The sequence below is a fragment of the Ammodytes marinus genome, assembly GCF_949987685.1.
Source record: "Ammodytes marinus genome assembly, chromosome: 18".
NCBI lineage: Eukaryota > Metazoa > Chordata > Actinopteri > Uranoscopiformes > Ammodytidae > Ammodytes > Ammodytes marinus.
In genome coordinates, this window is record NC_137222.1 from 14,204,824 (window position 1) to 14,225,830 (window position 21,007).

At 41.2% G+C, this 21,007-nt stretch overlaps 2 protein-coding genes across 3 annotated transcripts in view; one reads left to right on the forward strand and one right to left on the reverse strand.

The window, feature by feature from the left end:
- exd3 (exonuclease 3'-5' domain containing 3) overlaps positions 1-6,720 on the reverse strand; it is a 44,806-nt gene extending 38,086 nt beyond the window's left edge. The window contains exons 1-10 of one of the 2 annotated variants that reach the window (XM_080046318.1): positions 6,644-6,703; positions 6,036-6,229; positions 5,494-5,553; positions 2,560-2,624; positions 1,499-1,660; positions 1,048-1,233; positions 902-955; positions 619-758; positions 413-519; positions 230-303 (exon numbers count right to left, since the gene is read on the reverse strand). In XM_080046318.1, coding sequence (XP_079902444.1) covers positions 230-303; positions 413-519; positions 619-758; positions 902-955; positions 1,048-1,233; positions 1,499-1,660; positions 2,560-2,624; positions 5,494-5,521 — 816 coding nt within the window. In that variant the 5' untranslated portion in view covers positions 5,522-5,553; positions 6,036-6,229; positions 6,644-6,703. Of the gene's footprint in view, positions 1-229; positions 304-412; positions 520-618; positions 759-901; positions 956-1,047; positions 1,234-1,498; positions 1,661-2,559; positions 2,625-5,493; positions 5,554-6,035; positions 6,230-6,643 lie in introns of both variants that reach the window. The other variant, XM_080046317.1, reaches the window with a different exon arrangement.
- A 1,443-nt stretch (positions 6,721-8,163) lies between these two features.
- cdc37l1 (cell division cycle 37-like 1) lies at positions 8,164-20,745 on the forward strand. The gene is made up of 7 exons (XM_080046949.1): positions 8,164-8,516; positions 9,772-10,074; positions 14,402-14,495; positions 14,697-14,812; positions 15,141-15,263; positions 15,547-15,726; positions 17,485-20,745. Exons 1-7 carry the CDS (start codon positions 8,403-8,405, stop codon positions 17,602-17,604), a joined length of 1,050 nt encoding a protein of 349 aa, XP_079903075.1. The 5' UTR covers positions 8,164-8,402; the 3' UTR covers positions 17,605-20,745.
- The last annotated feature ends 262 nt before the right edge of the window (positions 20,746-21,007 follow it).

A 21,007-nucleotide genomic window follows, 5' to 3' on the forward strand; every position in this document is an offset into this window, starting at 1 on the left:
TCAATCTGGTGTTTAAAACTAGGCTCAGAAACAGATACCAATGTGTTTTCGAGTAGGAGGTTTTACAAAGCACCAAAATATGCTGACAACACATATTATCTGTCTTCCGCCTCAAAAGTATTTCCATTATTTCCATTGATTCATACAAGCTACAAAAAAATGCAAGCCACTGAAGAGTAGCCTTTCTTATGACGTTTAAATAAAACAGAAAGGTTGCCGCATCACTTACCTCCACAAACCTCTTGTACATGAGGTAACGCAGAGAGTCCAATCTTCTCTTGTGCAGAGCGTTGGGACACAATGCTGTGTCAAAAATAAAACGATGTCATGATTATTTTCTGCCTGAAAGTCTATGCCCAAACATGAACAACTACACACACACACACACACACACCTGCATCCAGTCACAAACCTGGGTCAATGTTGAATTTCTCCATGAGTCGGAAGACGTGTTTGGCGAGCATTTTGGGCTGGATGTGGCCCAGGGACTGATTGGACAGACAGAGGGTAGAGAAGTGCCTGCAGAAACACACACATGCAGAGACGTCCATTTTTTTATACAGTGGCACACAGAAGCCTACACACAACCGTTCTCGTATGATGGCACGTGCTCCATACTTGATCATCAGATCCACACTGAAGCTGAGGTGGCACCACGAGTCGAGCAGCGTCACCAGTTTTTGCTCCAGATGACTGTGGCCTGTGACAAAGGACTCTGCCAATGGCAATTTATTCTGCAGGATTAACGGTATGCACATCTGCAGAAGTAGATTGGAGATAACAGTTTGGGAAGTTTGTTAGAGACTTTTTTGAAAAATCTAACGAATCTTAAGCATTGTTACGTATAAACAAACAGAACAAATGTTACTCAGACATATCTGCTTAAAATGTTTGGTCTCACCTCCTCCATATCCAGCTCTGTCTGTAACTTCAGCCTCGTGCCGATCACTGCCGCCTGGGTCGAAATAGAAAATAGACTTTTGATTAATTAATTATCAATTAAACCTTTTTTTGGGGGTCTGAAATAACATCAAACTAGGCACTGACTTCTTTGTAGCAGTTAAGAGAATGCAAGGTGATAATGTGCTGTCGGAGCTTGGCTGGATCCAGGGAGCTGAGCTGGTAGATGTTTGTGAGGGCGTCCACAAAGCTGGGCGGGGTATCTGTCAGTAACCTCAGAGCCCGATTTTGGAGGGACACTGCTTGCTGCTCTGAGAGAGAGCTCAGGGTCACCTGGTGGAGGGAGGGACATATGATGATGACCAGGAAGGAACCAAAGAAAATATATAGAAATATTATTCAAAGAATAAATAAAATAAAGAGAATGTGTTTAAATTGAAAACATGAAGAATAGAAATAAAGGACAGCCTGGAAGATAAAGCAAAAGTTGTTGGAACTGGAACTGTAGTGTCCATAAGGGAAGGTCTGAAACTGGATTGAACAGTAACTCTGTAGTACATTTCTTTAGCGTGAAAAGGTTTGTGTTCGATGAATCTACCTGAGGATTTTCCTTCAACCACGTGTGGAATTCCAGGAGGATTTGATGTCCGATGGTGTGGCTCCGGCCCTTCTGTCTCCCCGGACAGCCCTCCACGATTGTCAGCACATCGCCCAGGGGCTCGGAAAGCATTGAGAATCCCCGGTGGGCTGCGAAATGGAGCTGTTTCGGGGACAGAAAGAGAGGGGAGTAATAGTGTGAATTGAAAGTATAATGCGAGGGAGGAAAAATCCTTTAGTATGAAACGTTAAGAATATTGCTTCGAGGTAGATTGGTTTAAAAATCTGAACCCCATGAGCATTGTTATTGTTACAGATGCACAATATTTAATGACAAACACAGACAATCTTTGCAACCTAAAAGGTTCATGTTAACTCCTAACTAAAGAGTGCCTCTCTGCTGTCATTTATGTGCGTAGCCGCGTATATGATTTATTTGTAAACGTCTTACATTTTAGTGACTATAGAAGAAAGTTAATCCCTCATTGAAAAAAAGACCTTTTAAATAATTAGATCATTATTATATCAGAATTCATACATATTCTCCATTCCTTTTAATTCTTGGTAAAATGAGGTAGGTGTCAATTGAATATTTAGAATAGCAGAAACACCATAAAATTCCCCCGGGCCCAGTAGAGCCATGTGACACATTTAAGGCTTGAGCGAAAAAGAATGCAAACTCCGGCATTAGAAACATCCTCCGCCAGAAAATAATATCTGTGTGAGAATGCTTTGGGCCGTGTCTTAATTTGCAAAACAGATGTCATCCACTCAATATCCTCCTCACACACACATCTCAAGTTCATTCTGTGCAACGCAAATTCCTTCCTTCCTACTGACAGACACTCTGGTTTCCTCATTAACACACACACACACACACACACACACTGCAGAGCTTCAATTAAACATGCCGGTATCCGAGCTCTCTCTCTCTCTCCTCCGTTCCTTCCTGAGCGAGTGCTTCACGCAGACACACGAGTACTCTATTTCTTCACCTTTGTAAACACACACACTCAATATCGCATGTGTGGAATCAACACACGCTGTGAAAGTGACTCTCACCGTCTGCAGATCTTTCCGGTTCCATAGCTCCAAGAGTTGGTCTCTCAGCACGGCAGGGTCAAGACCTGAGGGAATCACACACACACACACACACGCACACGCACACGCACACGCACACACACACACACACACACACACACACACACACACACACACACACACACACACACACACACACACACACACACACACACACACACACACACACACACACACAGATATGAGGTGGGGTTTCGCTATGACTTTTCACCTCTATCAACCTGTCAAGGATTCAAACCTTTTGGCCTTTTCTTTTTTTTTAACCATGTGAAGCACGGCTTTTGATCTAATTCTCAAGGCTTTAAAACATTTAAAAAATATATATTTTGCCAACCATTAAAACCAATTTTATGCTCAACTGAAGACTATGATGACAATACATTTTAAAAATTCTTATTGGCATAATTATATGCTGGGAAATGTTTTGTTTATCAGCCCTTCCAAACAATGTTTCATGGCTGTAATGGCCTCTATCATGACAGGCAAAAGTTATGCTTTTTTGAAAACCACAGTTCTGATTTGTCCTTACTCTTAAGTGCCGATCATGATGATAAAAAGGTCAAATTTGTTGCAGAAAAGGTTGTGAAATACCTTGTTTCGTGTTCAACCTTATTCTCAGCTTACAGGTAGGTAATGCGATATACTGGAAATATTGTTTTGTTAAAACAGGCTTAGCGGAGGAGCCATAACGTGAAATATTATTTCTCTAACAGGCATAGCAGAGCAGCCATAACATCGGATTAACAGCTGAGGTTGGTTGGATAGTAGAGGAACCCAGCATTAGCTCTGCATTCCAGTCAAAATACTCTCAGAGAAGACTCTCAGGGCGCATTATTCCAAAGGCCACTAGCGGCTAAAGGGGCCCGGGAACAAGTAGAATAAATGTAAGCATGCATGTGTGTTTATACATTTTGTGTCTACCTGCCTCCGTTGTGTGTGTATGTGTGTGTCCACTGAGCCCTTTCAAAAGCTCCAGCTTCATACTCGGTCACTCATGCTGTGTGGGCTCCAACGTACCTGCCCCCCTCCCTCCCCTCCTTCCCAGGGCTAGTTTTCCTGTTCCCCTCTCCCTCCCTGCAGCAGCCTCTCTCTCGATTTTGTCTCGGATTTCCCCAGGAAAAGGGCTATGCGGTGGTCATGGTGTAAAAAAAAAAAAAAGACAACCTTCCTGATGCATGGCCTGGGAAAGCAGAGCAAAAGGCCTCTCCTTCTGTCCGTGTTGGCCTCTTTCTGTACTGTATCTCTGACACTTTTTTTTGTTTTTTGTATCTCTATCATACACATGAACTTTACCTGTCTGAGCCTGTGGCTTCGTTCAATGCTTCTTTCTAAGAAAATACCAGTCGTGCCATGCCAGCTTATTTGCATGTGGCATTATTCCCATTAAGTGCTTATCATGCATGCTCTAGTCCCCTTTGCAATGTATCTGGTTTCATACTTTTGTAAAAGCATTTCATTTCCTTCCAAACCGTTCAGTATCTCATCACATTGCTGCAGCTTTGAAAGCAGCATTACAGTTTGCTATGAATATCGGTTAACAACAGCAAGTAGACTGGACTGGATATGTAGTAAATGGGTTTAAGTTGTACAAAAACACTGCTAAGGTCCACTGAAATGTCCTTTAATTTGAAGCATTTGAATAGCTGGAGAGTTTTCTTCTTTGCTGTTCTCCTTGGTTTCTCTGCTGTTATACACCCCACTCCAGCCCATTCATGCCACGGACGTACACGCGCGTACGGGCACAGGGACTCACACAAACACAAACAGCACAGCCCACTTCACTTGGGTCTCGCTGTTTGTGCGAGGGGACGAGAGGAGAGGACAGAGCAGGAGAGGAGAGGTGAGGAGAGCAGAGGAATGTGGAGCATGTAGCTTCTTTATAGTCTTGGCTCGTGGGTGAATGACAGAGCTAGAGGCTCCCCATTCATTACAACATAATGACCTCCATCACCACATACAAATACATGCATACAGTGCATGCACTCATTCACCTCATGATTTCATTTCTTTAAATAATTTTTTTCAAATCTGGGAAACTGCTGCATTTTGCACTAAGTGTGGTATTCAATGTTATCAGACACCATCCAAACTTCCCGCTCTTACAAGATAATAAAAGTCACACATGGATCTCAGTAAAAATTAGATAGAGATTAAAGTGCCTGTTGCCAGGCAGCCGCCGAAATAAAGGAAACACAAAGATCAAGTGTCTAAATGGGGCATTTGGTGTCACTACAGCCACCAGAACGGCTTCAGTGGGACTTGGCAGAGGTTGTGCAAGTGGCTCGACTCCACTGGAAGGATGCCACAACATTCTTCTACGAGCACTTCTCTCTCTCTTTTGTATTGTGTTGTCGGTGCTGGAAAAAAAACAACCCTTTCAACAGGTGCCGTTACAGAATCTTGAACATGAGGAGAGTACCAGCACTTGCAGAATGCGATGCCTATTAAACCGGTGTTTGTGCGTTAATTACCTCTCCAGAGCTGACTACAACTTGGTATCTATCCAAACGTGGACTCTAAGGCTCTATGGTGGAAAAAGGAACCGGCGGTGCTGATATCATATCATTGTACGAACCCCTTAAGTTCCTTGTGTTCTAATGCAATCTAAGTTTGCCAAGAAACGCATGCAAACAAAGCTGCAAATCAGGGATGAGTTAATAAGTATGCATTGGTAACACACTTATACTATAATTAATGGGTAATACCTTCAAATAATTGTTGCAACCGAACAAAAGCCTTATAACCACTATATGAAGCAATGTGAGTAATGTTTATTTCACTGAAGATTGTATTAAGCTATGACTTGCTGCACACACTGTGTTCACCCCTCCTTTGTGTGTTTTTCATTTATTAAATATTGAAAAATAACTGTTTTTGTAAAAAAGTGATACTGACCCTTTGCCTCTTGAGTACTATGGTTCATGTCTGTCCACAGGATGGTGTGCTGTTTTCACACTGTAGAGAAATAAATGCACACAGAAAAACAAAGTTCTATAAGTAGGATGTCTCCCCAAAAATATTGCTCTAATATATATTACTGTCCCTATACGGGAGTAGAGATACTTTTATGAGCAACATATGTAATTCTGCACCACATACAGTACTATGGCAAAGCACTGACTGAGCTCGATAGAGCCCAATATGAAACAAGAACCTTCATACAACAGATTGACGGTTTATTGAGCAAAAGCCAAAATAAATTAAATAATGTCATACACAAAGATGTATAAAACAACATTAAGGAAAACTGTAATATGGCACATTTTGATTGCGAACCAGTTTTGCTGATATTATCATTCCCACACACACACACACACACACACACACACACACACACACACACACACACACACACACACACACACACACACACACACACACACACACACACACACACACACACACACACACACACACACACACACACACACACAAACCTGTGGGAACAGCAGCCTGAGAAATGGCAGGATGCCAGCTGGCTATGAGACCAGATTTCAGGCTGAGGATGTTTTTTTAAGCCTGAAGTCTGGTTGTTCCTACCGGCCTGAATGGCTGCAGGCTCTAGAGGCGGGCTGTACCAGTCAACGCTGTCTGGGCAACGGCAGTTAGAGAAGAGAGATATGGCAGCTACCTGCACACAAGACTTTATTTTGTCGTCTACCCCCATCTAGTGGTAATAAAATACATTATACTTCCGCGGAGATGATTTCATACTTTCTGTTAGCAAACTTTAGCTGGTTCGGCTCAGGCACACCATCTGATGACAGTGACACCCGTGCCTATGTTAATTGCATAATTGTTGGAGTGTTTTTGATGTGAGAGGAAACTAAAATACACACCGCTGATGATAGTAGTTATGCCAGTGACGTTGCATTGGTTAGCTCGTGCTCAAGTCGTGACTCACTTTGAGCTAGCTCAAACCACTCGATGCAAGGCTGTCACATTTCGCTCAAATGGGCAGTCGACTTACATTTTTAGTGTCAAAAAGCCAAACATATTTAATAAGACTAGTGTAACACTATTTTGTCGATGCAAATTGACTCACCATGTGCAACTTTATTCCAGTTATCTATCGTCAGGTAGGTTACAGTAACGAGCTGGTCAGGTTAGTTTGTGTGAACTGTGTGTGTTTTTGCCCTGCGTAAGGTCGTCTAGGCACCCCTTTCCTTCAAACTCTTAACAGATCCGGCATCATTTGCATGATTTACAGACTCCCTGACCACGTATAATAACTCTAAAGCCAAGATAAGATCTATAATGTCAGACATGTGATTTATGTAGTTTATCGTGACCGTGGGCATAAGAACACTATAAATGCTACTGCCTGTAAGACCTAAAGTAGGGTCAAATAAACCTAACGAGTGCTCTTGATCTACTGACTGATGTTCAATAGTCTGTCATGCAGGTTCAAAGTGAACGACTGCCCCCTTCTGGTCAAGGAAGGCGGAGCATACAACATTTATTTTGACATATTTTACCTACCTAAAATAAAAAAATCACAAAAGTACAGAAATCAATACAGGTTTATTCAGTTGGGTAGGGTACCTTTAGATGACCACATTTATAAACTCTGTAGTCTGTACAAACAAATTACACAAAGAACAGTGAATTGTAAAGGTAAACAGAGAGTTGTTAAAACCACCATACACAATAGTCTTTCCATTATTTTTTATGTTAATGTAGTACATCTATTTTTATTGAAATATGTGCAAAGTGTTAAATACCCTTATGTAGATAATAGCCTATATGTGTCAAATTCTCAAACGGCTTTTATTCAAAATATGCTTTATTTATAAAAAAATATATATACTCCAGTCAGGTGTTCAGTCCAATCCAGAAAGGCCCATTAAATAGTGAAATCACCCATTAAACTTATAGGTACCTCTTATCTTTTAAATAACATTTTCAAACAGTGCCCTTAATTATTACATATGCTAATTGAATCAACAACTTATGTTTTCATTACATTATGACGTTTCCCATAATTTTTACATCTGATGATAGCCTATCCTTAAACTGAACTACTATAGAATTAGAATAAGTCTATATTCCTCACAGAATAACTGAGTAGACAACCCAAATATAAGCCGTGCAAAATGTAGGCCTATTTGATTAACAAAGTAGCCTTCCCTTCTCAATCCGATGTGATTCTAAATATAGGGCTAATTAATCCATAATTTTATGACTATCATGCATTCAGACCAACACAGAAGAAAGGCCTATAAAATAGTGACCAGACCATACAGTCTATGGATAGCACCAATAGGTAACCTATCTCTAACCCTAATTTAAAATGATTTAAAATAATTTAAAACGTTTTGAAACAGTTTCTCCTTTCATTACATTACGAGTTTTTCCATCGTTTTTAATCTGTTGATGCCCATACCGCCTGTTTTATTTTTCATTTTTTACAGAAGAAATCATTAGAATTTAGTTAGTAGAAACCTACGGTAGAAACATATCTTTTTGGATTAACATACGTTTGACGCTGCGTCACGTGGTCAGAGTTGTTTCCCACGTGCTCTGCGTGCTCCCTCTTCAACACCACGCAGCCGGTGATTTGGAGCTTAGAAGCAGTGAGTGTTGTTGTTGTCCTAGCTAACTGTGTTGCTTACAGGCCTCGTCGGTGCTTCATATCTAACAGTCGGCTGTACTGACTTGTCACCTTGACAATCGGATCATAAATACACATGTAACTGTGGCGGACACGCGAAGAGGATCACGGGGAATTAAAAAAAAAGGTGTTTTCTTCCGACACTGCGAGCATTAGCTGGCGGAGCTAGCCAGCTAGTTGGTTAGTAGTGATGGAGTGGCGGGGCAACGGACCTAACGGACCCTCAATTTACCCCAGCGAAGAGTCCGACGGCGACCCAGCTTCAACGGCCAGGGACTTCAGCGGTGTTTACCCCCACCAGCAGGTTATTAGCTCACGTACTTAACTTTGGCACCAGAGACGATATTTAAAGCATGCTGACTTAGCTAAGCCTGTTTGAGGATCATTGACGCGAGTTCACGCCAAGTTTGAATGCCTGACAGTTAATGAAGTGTGGTCCAAGTGTCTATTATTCAATATTGTGACATGTTTGTTTATGTGTTACTCAGTTTCTACTAGTGTCACTGTCTTTATCGGTCATTTTAGATGGGAGCAGCTGCCATATCATTCAGCTTACAGCTCTTGTCACGGTGCAGCAGGGCGTCAGTGTCCAGGCTGCATGCTACAGGCAATGTTAACCTGAGGCAGCAATTGCCCACTTTAACATATGTTTGCACTGTCATCAACCTGCCAGAGCTGAAATAAAATCGGCGCCAGAAAGAGATCCATCCAAATGTGGTGGATGGGGTGAGATCAGAGCCCAACAACAAGACATGAAGCTGCAGCAGCTCACTTTCCCATTACCCCCCAAGGACCTCGATATTCTCAGACACTGACAGCTGTGTGTGTGTGTGTGTGTGTGTGTGTGTGTGTGTGTGTGTGTGTGTGTGTGTGTGTGTGTGTGTGTGTGTGTGTGTGTGTGTGTGTGTGTGTGTGTGTGTGTGTGTGTGTGTGTGTGTGTGTGTGTGTGTGTGTGTGTGTGTGTGTGTGTGTGTGTGTGTGTGTGTGTGTCGATGACCAAGAAAAGGCATTTGTCTGTCTGGGTAGCCAGGATGACATGGAAATAAGCATTTATTTATTTTTAGCCCTCTGGCCCCACCCCCTATACCACCAAATAGCCTATGCTTAGTTTCTGATTCAGAGTGAGTTGGCAGTTTGTAGATGTCAGATGTTCATTCTTAGCTTCATGTTCAGTCTAAACTTGGTTGTGTCGATTTTTGTTTATCAACACTTTGGAGACGGGTACAGGAGACCCTTTGTCTAATTTGCGTCCTCTGGTTCTCAGGCAGAAAAGTGCCAACTTTTTATCAGTCTAAATTTAAACACCAAACATGATTTGACCATCTGTGCCTATGTGTAAACTCACATTAGCTAGTTTACCTCAGGTTTGGTTGGTGGAGAAAAGTGTGACATTTTGAGGTGTGTACCTGCCACTGTGATATGTAAAGAAGTATTATTTTCCTGACGTTATTTATATAAAGCATAATAACAGCATGTAGTCAATGTTGATTATGTGATGGGAATTTACTTTGCATTTGACAGCATGTTCTGAATCTCTTTTCCTCCCATTTACCCCACAGCCTTCGCCCTCAGCGCACCAATGCGACTGTGCCATGGCATCACTGTGCCAGAGACAGCAGCGCTGTGTGAAGGCTTCCATCGTCTCCAGCTGGAGGCTGGCTGAGGCCCAGGACCAGCTGTGTTCTCTGGGTGTGCACAGCTCTGAGTCCCTGGAGCAGGAACGCGCCCGCACCCAGGCCGGCCCCACACAACTCACACACATCGAGGAGGAGTGGCGCCGCAAGGAGAGCATGCTGGGAGGTTACGAACCCAGTCGCAGTCCTGTGCTCGGAGCTGTCGGGAGTTGGGACGTTTTTGACAAGGTAAGCGAGCAGAAAGTCTGGCCTTTTTAATTGGAGAATTAAAAGCAAACAAAATCACGACCAGGGGCCTCATTTATAAAGCTTGCTGCGCACAAAAACCTTGCGTAGACAGGCAGAAATGGCGGTAAAATGTGCGGTGGCAAAACGTTGGTATTTATAAATAAATTCTTTGCGAAGAAGTGTGCGTATTCCCACGCCAACTTTTGACCATGCGTAGAGCTCACGCAAGGTTTTCCTGACTCGGGGAATCAGCAACACTCAATGGCAACACCATGAAATAAAGCTCAGTCATCAGAAAAACACACACATATTACTGTGAAATGCTTGGCACCCAATATATTTAATCAATTATATGTATGAGCGTACCTATAGTTGCAAATATAGGCCACTGTATTGCATGCAGTTATCATGTTGGTTGATTTAATTATCAAGTAGGTCTTTACATGTTTTGGTTATATCTTTTAATTGAATCTTATAGCCCTCCTCTATAATGATATACGTCGGGAGGTGTGTCCGTGAGTGGCCAGCGGGAGAGCAAGTCTATATTGTAGGCGGTGTGTCAAAGAAGATTTTTACAAAGTTAAAGCCAACAACTTTATTTAAAACTGTATATTTCCAGTGTTTCCCGCACGTTCACACAGCTTCTGCTCATCATTTTCTTTCTTTTTTTTTTGGTACGTAGCTCCTTTTAAAAAATGGGCAGCGCGTAACGTAAATTGCGCAGCACGCAGCACATCATCACGTAGCCAACATCAAAGAAGAAAAATAACCTAACAGCGAGTGTGGCAGTTGTTGGCAGTAGTAGGCCTACACGGGTGTAAAGTTACATTGATTCTAGCAGTGAGTGAAGCAGAAGAGCGAAGGAGAGAGAGAGAGAGTAAGTTGCTAAAATGTGTCGCTACATGACCACCAGTGTTAAAAACCCTCTGAGCCCAATCGTCATTTTATTTTATTTTATCTATAAACCGCAAGCTCCGTTCCGTTTTTAGTAGACTACATTGTGTGTGTGTGTGTTGTCGTTCTTTTTGGATCACTCATAGCCTTTACAGGAGCTTATATCCTGTCAGGAGCTTGTAGCCTAGGTATTTTCTTTGAAAAATGAATCCATACTGTTAGATCCGATGTTCTTTATTGCCATATAAAATCCGTTTTCATCGCGTATTTTAGTTAGGGATTTATGCTAATTGCCTGTAAACATGTGGTCATTAGCATAAATGCAGAGAAAAAGCCTATGGACTTTTTAAAAGAGCATGAATAGTTTCTATTATGTATAACTTATATTTATTTTAGAATTTTCTCATCACTTTTTGACTCCCAAGACTAAGAAGAAGTGTTTTAAGCAATAACAAGCTTAATCAATGTGCTTTTTTTAATGTCTAATTGATCATTTCCTACATTCAAATGACATCACTGCAGCACACATATTCTGATAGTCCAGGTTGTGGCCCAAATAAATGATAGCTTGACAGCTATGCATTATAGGGGTGATGAATGCAATCTTAATAAGAGAATAAATCCAGGCGAACCAAACCATCTCAAAAATGGCTTAGGGCTCAGAGGCTGGTACAAGCTTTTAAGGGATGCACTGTGCACAATGTATATATACATAGTTAAATAATATATATTACATTTGCAGATGAGTCTAAAAAGCTGGGTGAAAAAGAAAGGCAGACGGGGACAATGGAGGAGCTGAGGTTAGTAAAGCAAATTAGGGAAGCAAACTTTCAAGCTAATGAGAATTTTCTTTTGGATTTGAATGCATAATGCTAGGTGATATTATTTGAACATTACAAATACATGTATATAGGGTAATTTGAAGGAAACAAATACAATTTCTAGCATTTCTTACTTGTTGTTTAAGTGGTCAAGTTTATTACAGAAAAATACAGGTAGACCAAGTAAGGGAGGAAAGAGAAGTGACAGAGAAGCAAGGAGAACAAGAGAGAGAGGATGCAGTGGTAGATCCTGAGAGGTGTTTTGCCCATGATTGCAGGAGATTTAATTTTTGAACAATGTGTCTTGTGTGAAAAACAGTGTGTAGTGTTTTGAAAGAAGTGTGTTGGAGAATTTCAAACACAGTGCAAAGCACTTATTGTGTTTGTAGGGTTGGTGCTTTTGTTTAGGGCATGGTTACAAAAGTCAGAGGTTGTGATGCTTTGGGCATAGCAACCACTTTTAGTGTTTAAGCATTAGGCAAAAATCTGTAAATAAATTGTGCAAATTATTTGTGCAAATAATTTTTGCGTTGTGGCATTTTGTTTAAATATTAATTTCTATACAAAAATGTCAATCTGTAAATGAAGACACAAAAGGTCTTACAACACCAATAATCCTATCTACAGTAATACACAGGACTGTGTGAATAGGATTTAAGTGCATATTCTCCTCTCAAAGTGCACCAGATTCATGGATTCCAATGTACAGGGTACAAAAAATAATCGGCCGGGGGGGCATGCCCCCGGACCCACCTAGAGGGTTCGGGGACCACAGCACCGCTGCTGAAAAAAATCCTGCGGGAAACACTGATTTCGTTAGATAAAATCCTGTTATGAATTTAGCAAATCATTACATGCATCTCTTTCCTATAGCAATTCACCCTGGAAGTTTTAACTACAAGATGACATTGTTGGAAATGTGTGGATCTCACGTGAGGGAAACAATGCTCTGGAATAAACTACAATGCATTATTTCACTTTTCACAACACATTTTATATAGGCCTACATACAGTAGGCTACTACAGGTATGCTAATACGTGATATTTCAAACAGTACACAGTTGGGCGAAACTGCTTTACAAAGACTACTGACTGTGCCAATCATGATATGTGATAAGTGCGCGCGCGTGTATGTGTGCCAGTAACTGCAGCACATGCACATCACAGGCTTTCTTCCTTCCCAGTCGCTTTCTTTGCGGCCGGTTGCCTCCCTTTTCTCCTCGTGTCAGTCAAAATGCTGAGCTTATTAAGAGCGTCACCATATTCAGGAGCTGTCAAGCATTGACCAAGTATGGTAGATTGTGGGATGAAACTGGGAGGTGAAGTGGGAGGACATGGGGCGGAGATCGTCCGCGCATAATTCACCGCAGGTGGGTATTTATAAAGGGAAGATTGCGTGCAACTGTGCGCCGCACAGTTTTATAAATCTGATTTTTATTTTTTTCGCAGCACATTTTTGGCTTTGCGCGGACGCAATGTTTTAGGATGGTTTCTACGCACACCGTTATAAATGAGGCCCCAGGACCTGGAGCCACATCATATCACCACTAAACCAGGCAGATTTCTCTATCCTTGTTAAAAATATGTATAATATACAACGTAAAATATAGTTTTAGTTTGTTTAAAGGCACTACGAGTAAGATGGCACGTTGGCGTCCCCTTTGGACAAAAGCGGTAGTATTTTTACGACGCCCGCTGTCGCAAATGCTCGTGCCAGGCGCGTGAGCGTGGACTGAGAAGGGCGCAATATAGTGCATGTTCGTGTGTTGAAAGTGTGAGGACTCTTTTCGGCTCCGTGAGAGTGGTTTTGACACTGCATCAACTAATGCCAGTCAGTACACACACCTGCTTGCAATGAGTTGATTCAGCAGCGTCACCTAACTACTCTCTCTCTCACGGAGCTGTGTCCTCACAGAAAGCGAATGAATGAGAGACGGCAGTTAGTAGACTATGGATCACGATGAGGTAATGTGTTTGTGTTGTTGATGTAAATAATGACTATTTCAGATAATGGTTATCTGATGATGGTGAAGCAAAGCAAACTTTGTGTTAGTACCAACCGCTCATTCATTTAGCAGTCTAGTTTCGCTCTCGTGAAATTGTATACACGTTGCTTGGCAACGTCCTCCCGCCCGCCTATCACTCACTCTCCCTTTTCGCTTTTCTTCATTGCATTCTCTTTTTTTTCTTTGATGGTTCAGCCCCGTTATCAGTCATTTATGACGACAAATAACTGTCTCAAACAAGGCTCCCGCTCCCCTTCCCTCACCTGGAGGGATAGGCTTCTCAAATCGCGTTGCAGCGCCACACTGAAATCTGCAACCAATACGGATATGTGACCATAGAGCCTGCACGAGCGAACCGAAAATCGGACTGGGTGTGCGACCAGACCAAAAGCAGTAATAAAAACTATATAAAAACGTCTTTCTTTGCACTGATGGTCTCGTTTGCTGTTAAAGGTAATTTATGATTATCAGAGGAAACATGAGGTTGTTTAAAAGATATTTAAATGTTACTCGTATCCGCTTTAATGCAACTGTCGATTTTTAAAAATGTTCTTTAGCTCGTCATCTTGACAAAAATGGTTTGTTAATGTCTTCTCTCCATTCCAGAGTATCATCAATGTCCAAAGTCAACCTGTAGAAATGGATCAGGACAAGAGCAAGACGCTTCTTCAAAAGCATGAGCAAGAGCTCCGGCATTTTGGTAAGTGAGATGAAAAACCTGAAGTTTGTAAGAAGAACGGCTTCACCCTAATATTAATGGTAAGAAAAGGCTGTCCTTAAACACAATGTCATTATCTAGCTAATCCTCTTGTGGCTTAAGATTGTTTGGGTTTTATGATTCTTCTTTTTTTATGTCTTAAGAAAACACAAACTGATTGATGCTTTTGAATCCATTTGTCAGGTATGTTGCGTAGATGGGACGACAGTCAGCGTTTCCTCGCGGACATGCCTCAGCTCATCTGTGAGGAAACGGCCAACTACTTAATCCTGTGGTGCATGAGACTTCAGCAGGAAGGGGTAAATGTATTTACCAACAAGGAATCTGTCCCATTAACCACTATTGAATGGGCACATCAAAGTCTGATTTAGTTAATGCCGATTTCTGTCCCAACTCAAAGGAGCCATCTAGTTCCAGCAGGTGGCACGTTCCTATATCATGATACACACAGCTGTTGTATTTTATATCCTCATCAAACTAGAAAAGCAGTGTAAACATGAAACCTCATGTCTGAGCATGTGCACCGACAACTGCAATCATTGGAACTGTGTAGTAATTTTAGCATAAACTATGCTGTTGTGATAAGGGCCTACAGGTGACTCATTGAGACTACTTTGCACCCTACAGAAAGAAGCACTGATGGAGCAGGTGGCGCACCAAGCTGTCGTCATGCAGTTCATCCTGGAGATGGCCTCTAACTCGCAGCAGGATCCTCGAGGCTGCTTCAGACAGTTCTTCCACAAAGCCAAAGTAAACACAAACACACACACACACCTGATTAGTACTGTGTGTGTGAATGCACAGCACCCATCAGTGGAGAGTGTTAATACAGTGGTAAAGGTTTGATAAAGTCTGATTTCTGTAAAGAGAGATTTTCAAAGCTGGTATTTTTTTTCTGTTGTTATGGATGGTGTGCAAGCCTGATTGAAATTGTCTTCATTCCCCTTCAGAATGGTCTTTTTCATTTTTGTATTCTTCTTTCAAGCCATGTTGGGTCAAGTGTTCCTAACGTTGTTTCCCGTTTGCTGTGTAGGACGGACAAGACGTCTACTTAGAAGTCTTCCACACAGAACTTGAGGCCTTCAAACACAGACTGAGGGAAAACGCAGTCCAGTGTAGAGACAATACACAACACAACAACCCTGAACATCAACAACACACGGACACAAACTGCAGAAATGGCCCCAAAGAAGCCCTGGACTCTTTACCTCCAGTGAGTGGCTCTCCTCTCTTTATCCCAGTGCTGCTGTGACACTGTTGCAGTTACCCTAAACAGTTGTGAGATGGCGCCATTCAGCCATTCGATATTAGTCCCCTGATATATAGAACTCTTTAGGGTCATCTGTTGCTGGATGCTGTGTTTTAAAGCATCAGCGGTTGTGTTCTATTGTTTTTGTCACAACATATACAAATAACAATTATAACATGTGTTTGTTCACTTTCAGTCTTTCATAAAAATTATAACGTCAGTAAAATGCCCGAGGGAAGCGTCCACGGGGAAACATGGTGTAAGAAACGCAGCGCAAGTCGGCACCTGTGGACACAGCGACAGCCAGAAGTAGATTTTTTTTAACTTTCAAATCATGACTGGAAGTTCATCGTGTTGCTGGAGTTATCAGTGGGAAAAGACTGCAAACTGTATTAACAAAAAAGTATTTGCAAACTGCTTTGTCTTGTTGTCACATAGTAGTTGTTTCATGTTGTCCCAAGCTGAAACCTAGCAGAAAGGCTCAAGGGAAAAAACGATACAGTTTTAAGATGATACATTTATTTATTAGCTACAAAATCTTAATTTGAATGAATGAATATAAAGTCTATAGGTCAAAATGAATCTTACTGGGATCTATATAAGGCAGTTTGATTCAAATATTTTTATATACCAGATTACGTTGCTTTTATGTATGCATGTTCTTCACTCTGAAGTCATGCATTAATCAGTATTGGTAATATATAACCAAAGGTTGTTCCCCAACAACTGTCTGAAATATTAAGAAAGTAATTAAATCAATATTTATGTGTGTACCAAGTCTAAACAATAGATAATCCCTGTACTCTCCCCCCTCATTATGATGGCAACTGCTCAGGTATCACTGAAAGTTTTCTAGATACTTGAGCCGTGCCATTATAAAGGAGAGGAGGAATGACATGCGACAAGTGTGTCACAATGGCTCCCTCTGTGGACCTCTGGGTCGTCCGTCTCTCATACAAATGAAAAGCCTTTATTATGACATTGTAAACTTATGACATACATAAAAAAAGGTTTTATATCTGAGGCAAGTGTGTCAATATTCCGATCATGTTGAGTGGGAAAGTTGCCAAATGGCATATATAACAGGCTCTTCTACTTAAACTTCATCTTTGTAGTTCTAAAGCCTTTTTTGTAAGTGAAAGGGAACGAGGCCTCCTCCTCCCTTCTGGTGGCCCCACAGCCTGACTCTCTGCCAGACATCTACTCTGAGGGGAAAAAAGGAGAAGAAAAAAACCAACTCCCTTTTATCCCACAGAAGGAAGATGGCTTCCCAGGAATGCGATCAAGCCTGTTGAACCCGAAGCTTGCCTTCTCCTGGTTCTTCCCTCCTAGCATTTCCCTTCGCCTCATTTTGAACTCGCAGTGTGTCTTTGTGGAGCACGTATACATGAGGGACAGCTCTTCATAAAGAGAAGCACATGTTTTGAGCTCCCCTACATTTGTTTTTCAGTTCCTTTCGATGCGGAAAATGTCTTATATTCACGATGATAATTCTGGTTTTATCTCAGATTAGTGCATTAAAATGTTGGAGCATTAAAGGATTATATTGATTATGTAACTGCACTTTAACTAGGATAAGTGAGTTAATCCATCAGAATCCCTCCATCTTTTATTTTGAAATAATTTTTGATTTTGACTGACAATCCTCACCTGTTTTTAAATGTTTTATTTTATTTTTTGTCTCATGAGTGAACCCTTGTGTCTTTCTCTCCCTCCCACTAGATGGAAGAGTATTCTATGAAGCGCTGTTTAGAGGCCGGACAGTGGACAAGCACAGGGAGGTGGACTAAGGACGACAATACGGACAATACGGACGATATCCGCATGATGGAGACCTCCTAATGAACTGTAGGATCTGTCTGATGCTGCTGCTTTTCTTCCACCTCCATCGTATCCGCCCACTGTTTAGGAATAACCCAGACGCTACGCGACCAGTCATTTTTGCGCCGCATTATTCAGCGGGGAGAACCTGCAGGAATAAATGTTTTGTGCTATGAAAAACATTTCTCGGTGTGGCTGTGGTTGGCCTCTGGTGAGTCGGTCCCATGCGGTGGCTCTCACTCGCTCCATGAATGTGCGTTGCTATAACCCTGGTCTTACAGATGTGAGCTTTTATTTGCCGTCAAGCTGGTTCTCCTGAGAAAAAAACAAACAAGAGAAACGCCCCTCAAAAGAAAGCAAACACAAATTGACAAACTGGAAATCCAGACAACACAAAGAATACTCAGCCCATGAAGGCAGATAGGTACCATATCCATTGGTTGGAGTAGGACTCAGGTCATAAGGGAACTCTGAGGAGTTTTTTCGTTGCTGCTTTAAGTGAATCGTGGCAAGTCTGACTGGACAGATCATTGGCTTTGTGTCCTGTTTGCTGCAAGTGTACGTTTTAGTTACTGGTGAGCAATTTTTTTTTAAATTGTGTCTACAGGTCCAGTATACAGTAAATAATCCAATGTGAATTTTAAGGGAAAAAATATCCATATGATCGAAAAATTCTGCTGTAATGCTTATGATCAAAAGAGCAGTTTCAACAGTGTTGGATTTATATTTTCTTAAGATTAGGAATAAAAAGAAAGTTGGATTTAAAAGGTCATTTGGTCAGGCTTTGTCATGCTCCTTTGTCTTTCAGATTTACAACTGACCTGCATGTGAGGCCTTACAGGAGGATGGCTCATGCACTACATGTGTGCATCTAGTCAGTTACTCACAGTTGTCTAAAATGGGCAGACATTTCTTGAATGTAGCTTTTGTTGCAAATGTTTGAAATTTTACTTGACGGTCCCTGAAAGGCAGCAGCTTTGAGTCAGTGGTTTTAAGGAATTCCAAAAAGTATTCCTGGTGTTGTCTGGAGAGGCTGAAAGGAGCAATTAAAGTGCTGAGTAATCCTCTTACCACCTCCTACATCTGCCATTACCATGCATCTTTGACATTTAGGTTTGATCTATTGTTTAGTGTAGGAATTCACTCGCTATGCATAACGCATACTCAGTCATTATACGTAAAAATAACTGGGAAATACAATTCCATATTGGTCTCCCAAAACAGCAGAAGATGACGCTAATTATTACTGCATTGTCCTCCTCTGGGGCCGAAACTATTCATTTATGTAATCATCTTAACATAATGTACTAAAGGCCGTAGTGTGTGTTTTTTATTATGCAAGACAATAGATCAACTCTGCATTTATTACATTACATAGCACTCGCTGCAAGTATGCATTTTAAAGGTGCACCGACGTTATGAAGATATTGGAGAAAATCCGAGTGTAATTGTGATTTATCCACATCCAGGTCTTACCTGTGTGCAAGAGGCACATGGTGATGTGAGGTGTAATGAGAGCACTACGTTTGTCAGTTGAGTTGGTTATATGGAACACATATTAATGTATTCTTATTATTTGGCATTCGCATCGTCAGCCTCAAATTTCAACTGGAACACAGTTGATAGATATCAGATATCATCCCTTTTATCTTTCAAATATTGCAGGCTTCTGCATTGGATTTGTGTATTTATTTGTTTTGGTTTAAGTAAAACTCGCTCACCCTTTTCTTTACCAGCTTGCCATCTGTACCCCAGCATCTGAAGCAGAGTCACATCCACCAGTTTCCTTTTTTTTTATAAAAACGCTCAATTAAAAATCACCGAGGTGGAGGTGGAGGAGGGGAGCTCTCCACAAAGACTTGTACTGTACTTGTGTAATGCAGAAAGGAACTTCTGCATCTGAATGTGTTCTGCACTTTATAGTTTTTGTTTTGAGTGTCTGAACTTTATCACGTTGTTGTTGTTGTTTTAGTAGTTGTGCTCTGGAATTTGAATAAGAGTTCAGAACAATCTTTTGTTTTCAAAGCAAGCTTTAGATGAGCCTGTGTTTTCTTTTGGTGTGATGTTTTCTTCTGTTTGATTTCATGTTCTGTTGTTTGCCGACTTTATTTTTGTCACAATGTGCCACAAAAGGACCTTATTTTCCCAGATGTATTAGGCTTCCAGTTAACCCCTCGGTGACTACGATGCGTGTTATTTAACAAGAAAAGCCAAAAATGTGTGTGGAAATCTGAGGGACACGATCAGTAACTGCAGACTGAAATTTAAGACCCAATACGATGCATAGAAGTATAATACTCTGTGATGCATAGTTGCTTCTGCACACCTTTAATTCACAGATCTATGTCTGCACAGTGCTGGTTTTGCATATGGGAAGTATCATATACACTGCAAACATAAACAGGTATTGTATCCTAGCGGATATACTGAAGTGGTCCTTAATGTTTTTCTCTCCATTTTGTTTTTGTCCGCAGTGACTATTGAACTATGCAAAATAATTGTATGGCTTAAGCTGTTCCGAACGTATGTCCATTGTGTCACACCTTCCTAAATCATGTCAAAGATTGTCACTAAATCTGTTGAGCTGAGTAGGCTACCGTTTCTCTTGCCACTGTTAGGAACTCAAATATAAACCCAGAGCTAAATGTCAGTGTCTTGTTGTCGGCTGCTACAGCGTTCTGTGGACCTTCAGAAATGATTACAATGAGCTCCTCTGACATTTAAACTTGAGAAGAATTGCTGCGCATAAAAAATGTGTGTTCAAAATATAATGCATTTATTGATTTATAAAGTTGTTGGTTGAGACAATAAGTGAAAGTTATGGTTGAGTTGCCTTGTGGGAAATGCAGGGCCATATGTTTTACCAAGGTAGACTAAAAGATGATTCTTGCATTCCAGTACCCATACATCCATGCTATTTAGCATGCCAGAAAAGGATTTAGGATGTCCCAATACATGAATGTTAAATGCAGTATGCCGAAAAATACCTTAATGTACCACTACATCCGGCCGCATTTTGCAGTTTTCAAACCAGCATGGTTGATTTGGCTGTTTTGACCCACAATCCTCAGCGTAGCGGAAGTCGCATCGAATGAGCCGCTGAGAGAAAACAATCAGCATTGTGATGGATAAATAAGCAAGAGGGTCACATTCAAGGCACAATGTTATGCTGAAATACTATGACCTCGATGTATGCATCCATACGGCATGCAAACTACACACTTGAATTAAAAGAAGTATTGGATTTGAAATGCAGGGGAACATTTTTCTGCTGGAATGAATTTGATCATGACTCTGTTACATGAGCACAATGCGGAAGTGGAGGAGTACCTCTAAATAAAACAGCTACCCGGTCATGTAGTGTTATTGTAGTGTAGCCTACAGTAATAAACGACATGCAGTAACTAGTAGGATAAGTTTATTG

Excerpts from the sequence above, each read along its gene's own strand:
- cdc37l1 (XM_080046949.1), top strand. The coding sequence starts at position 8,403 with ATGGAGTGGCGGGGCAACGGACCTAACGGACCCTCAATTTACCCCAGC. Across the intron at positions 8,517-9,771 it reads GTGTTTACCCCCACCAGCAG|CCTTCGCCCTCAGCGCACCA; the intron begins GTTATTAGCTCA and ends TTTACCCCACAG. Across the intron at positions 15,727-17,484 it reads CCCTGGACTCTTTACCTCCA|ATGGAAGAGTATTCTATGAA; the intron begins GTGAGTGGCTCT and ends CCCTCCCACTAG.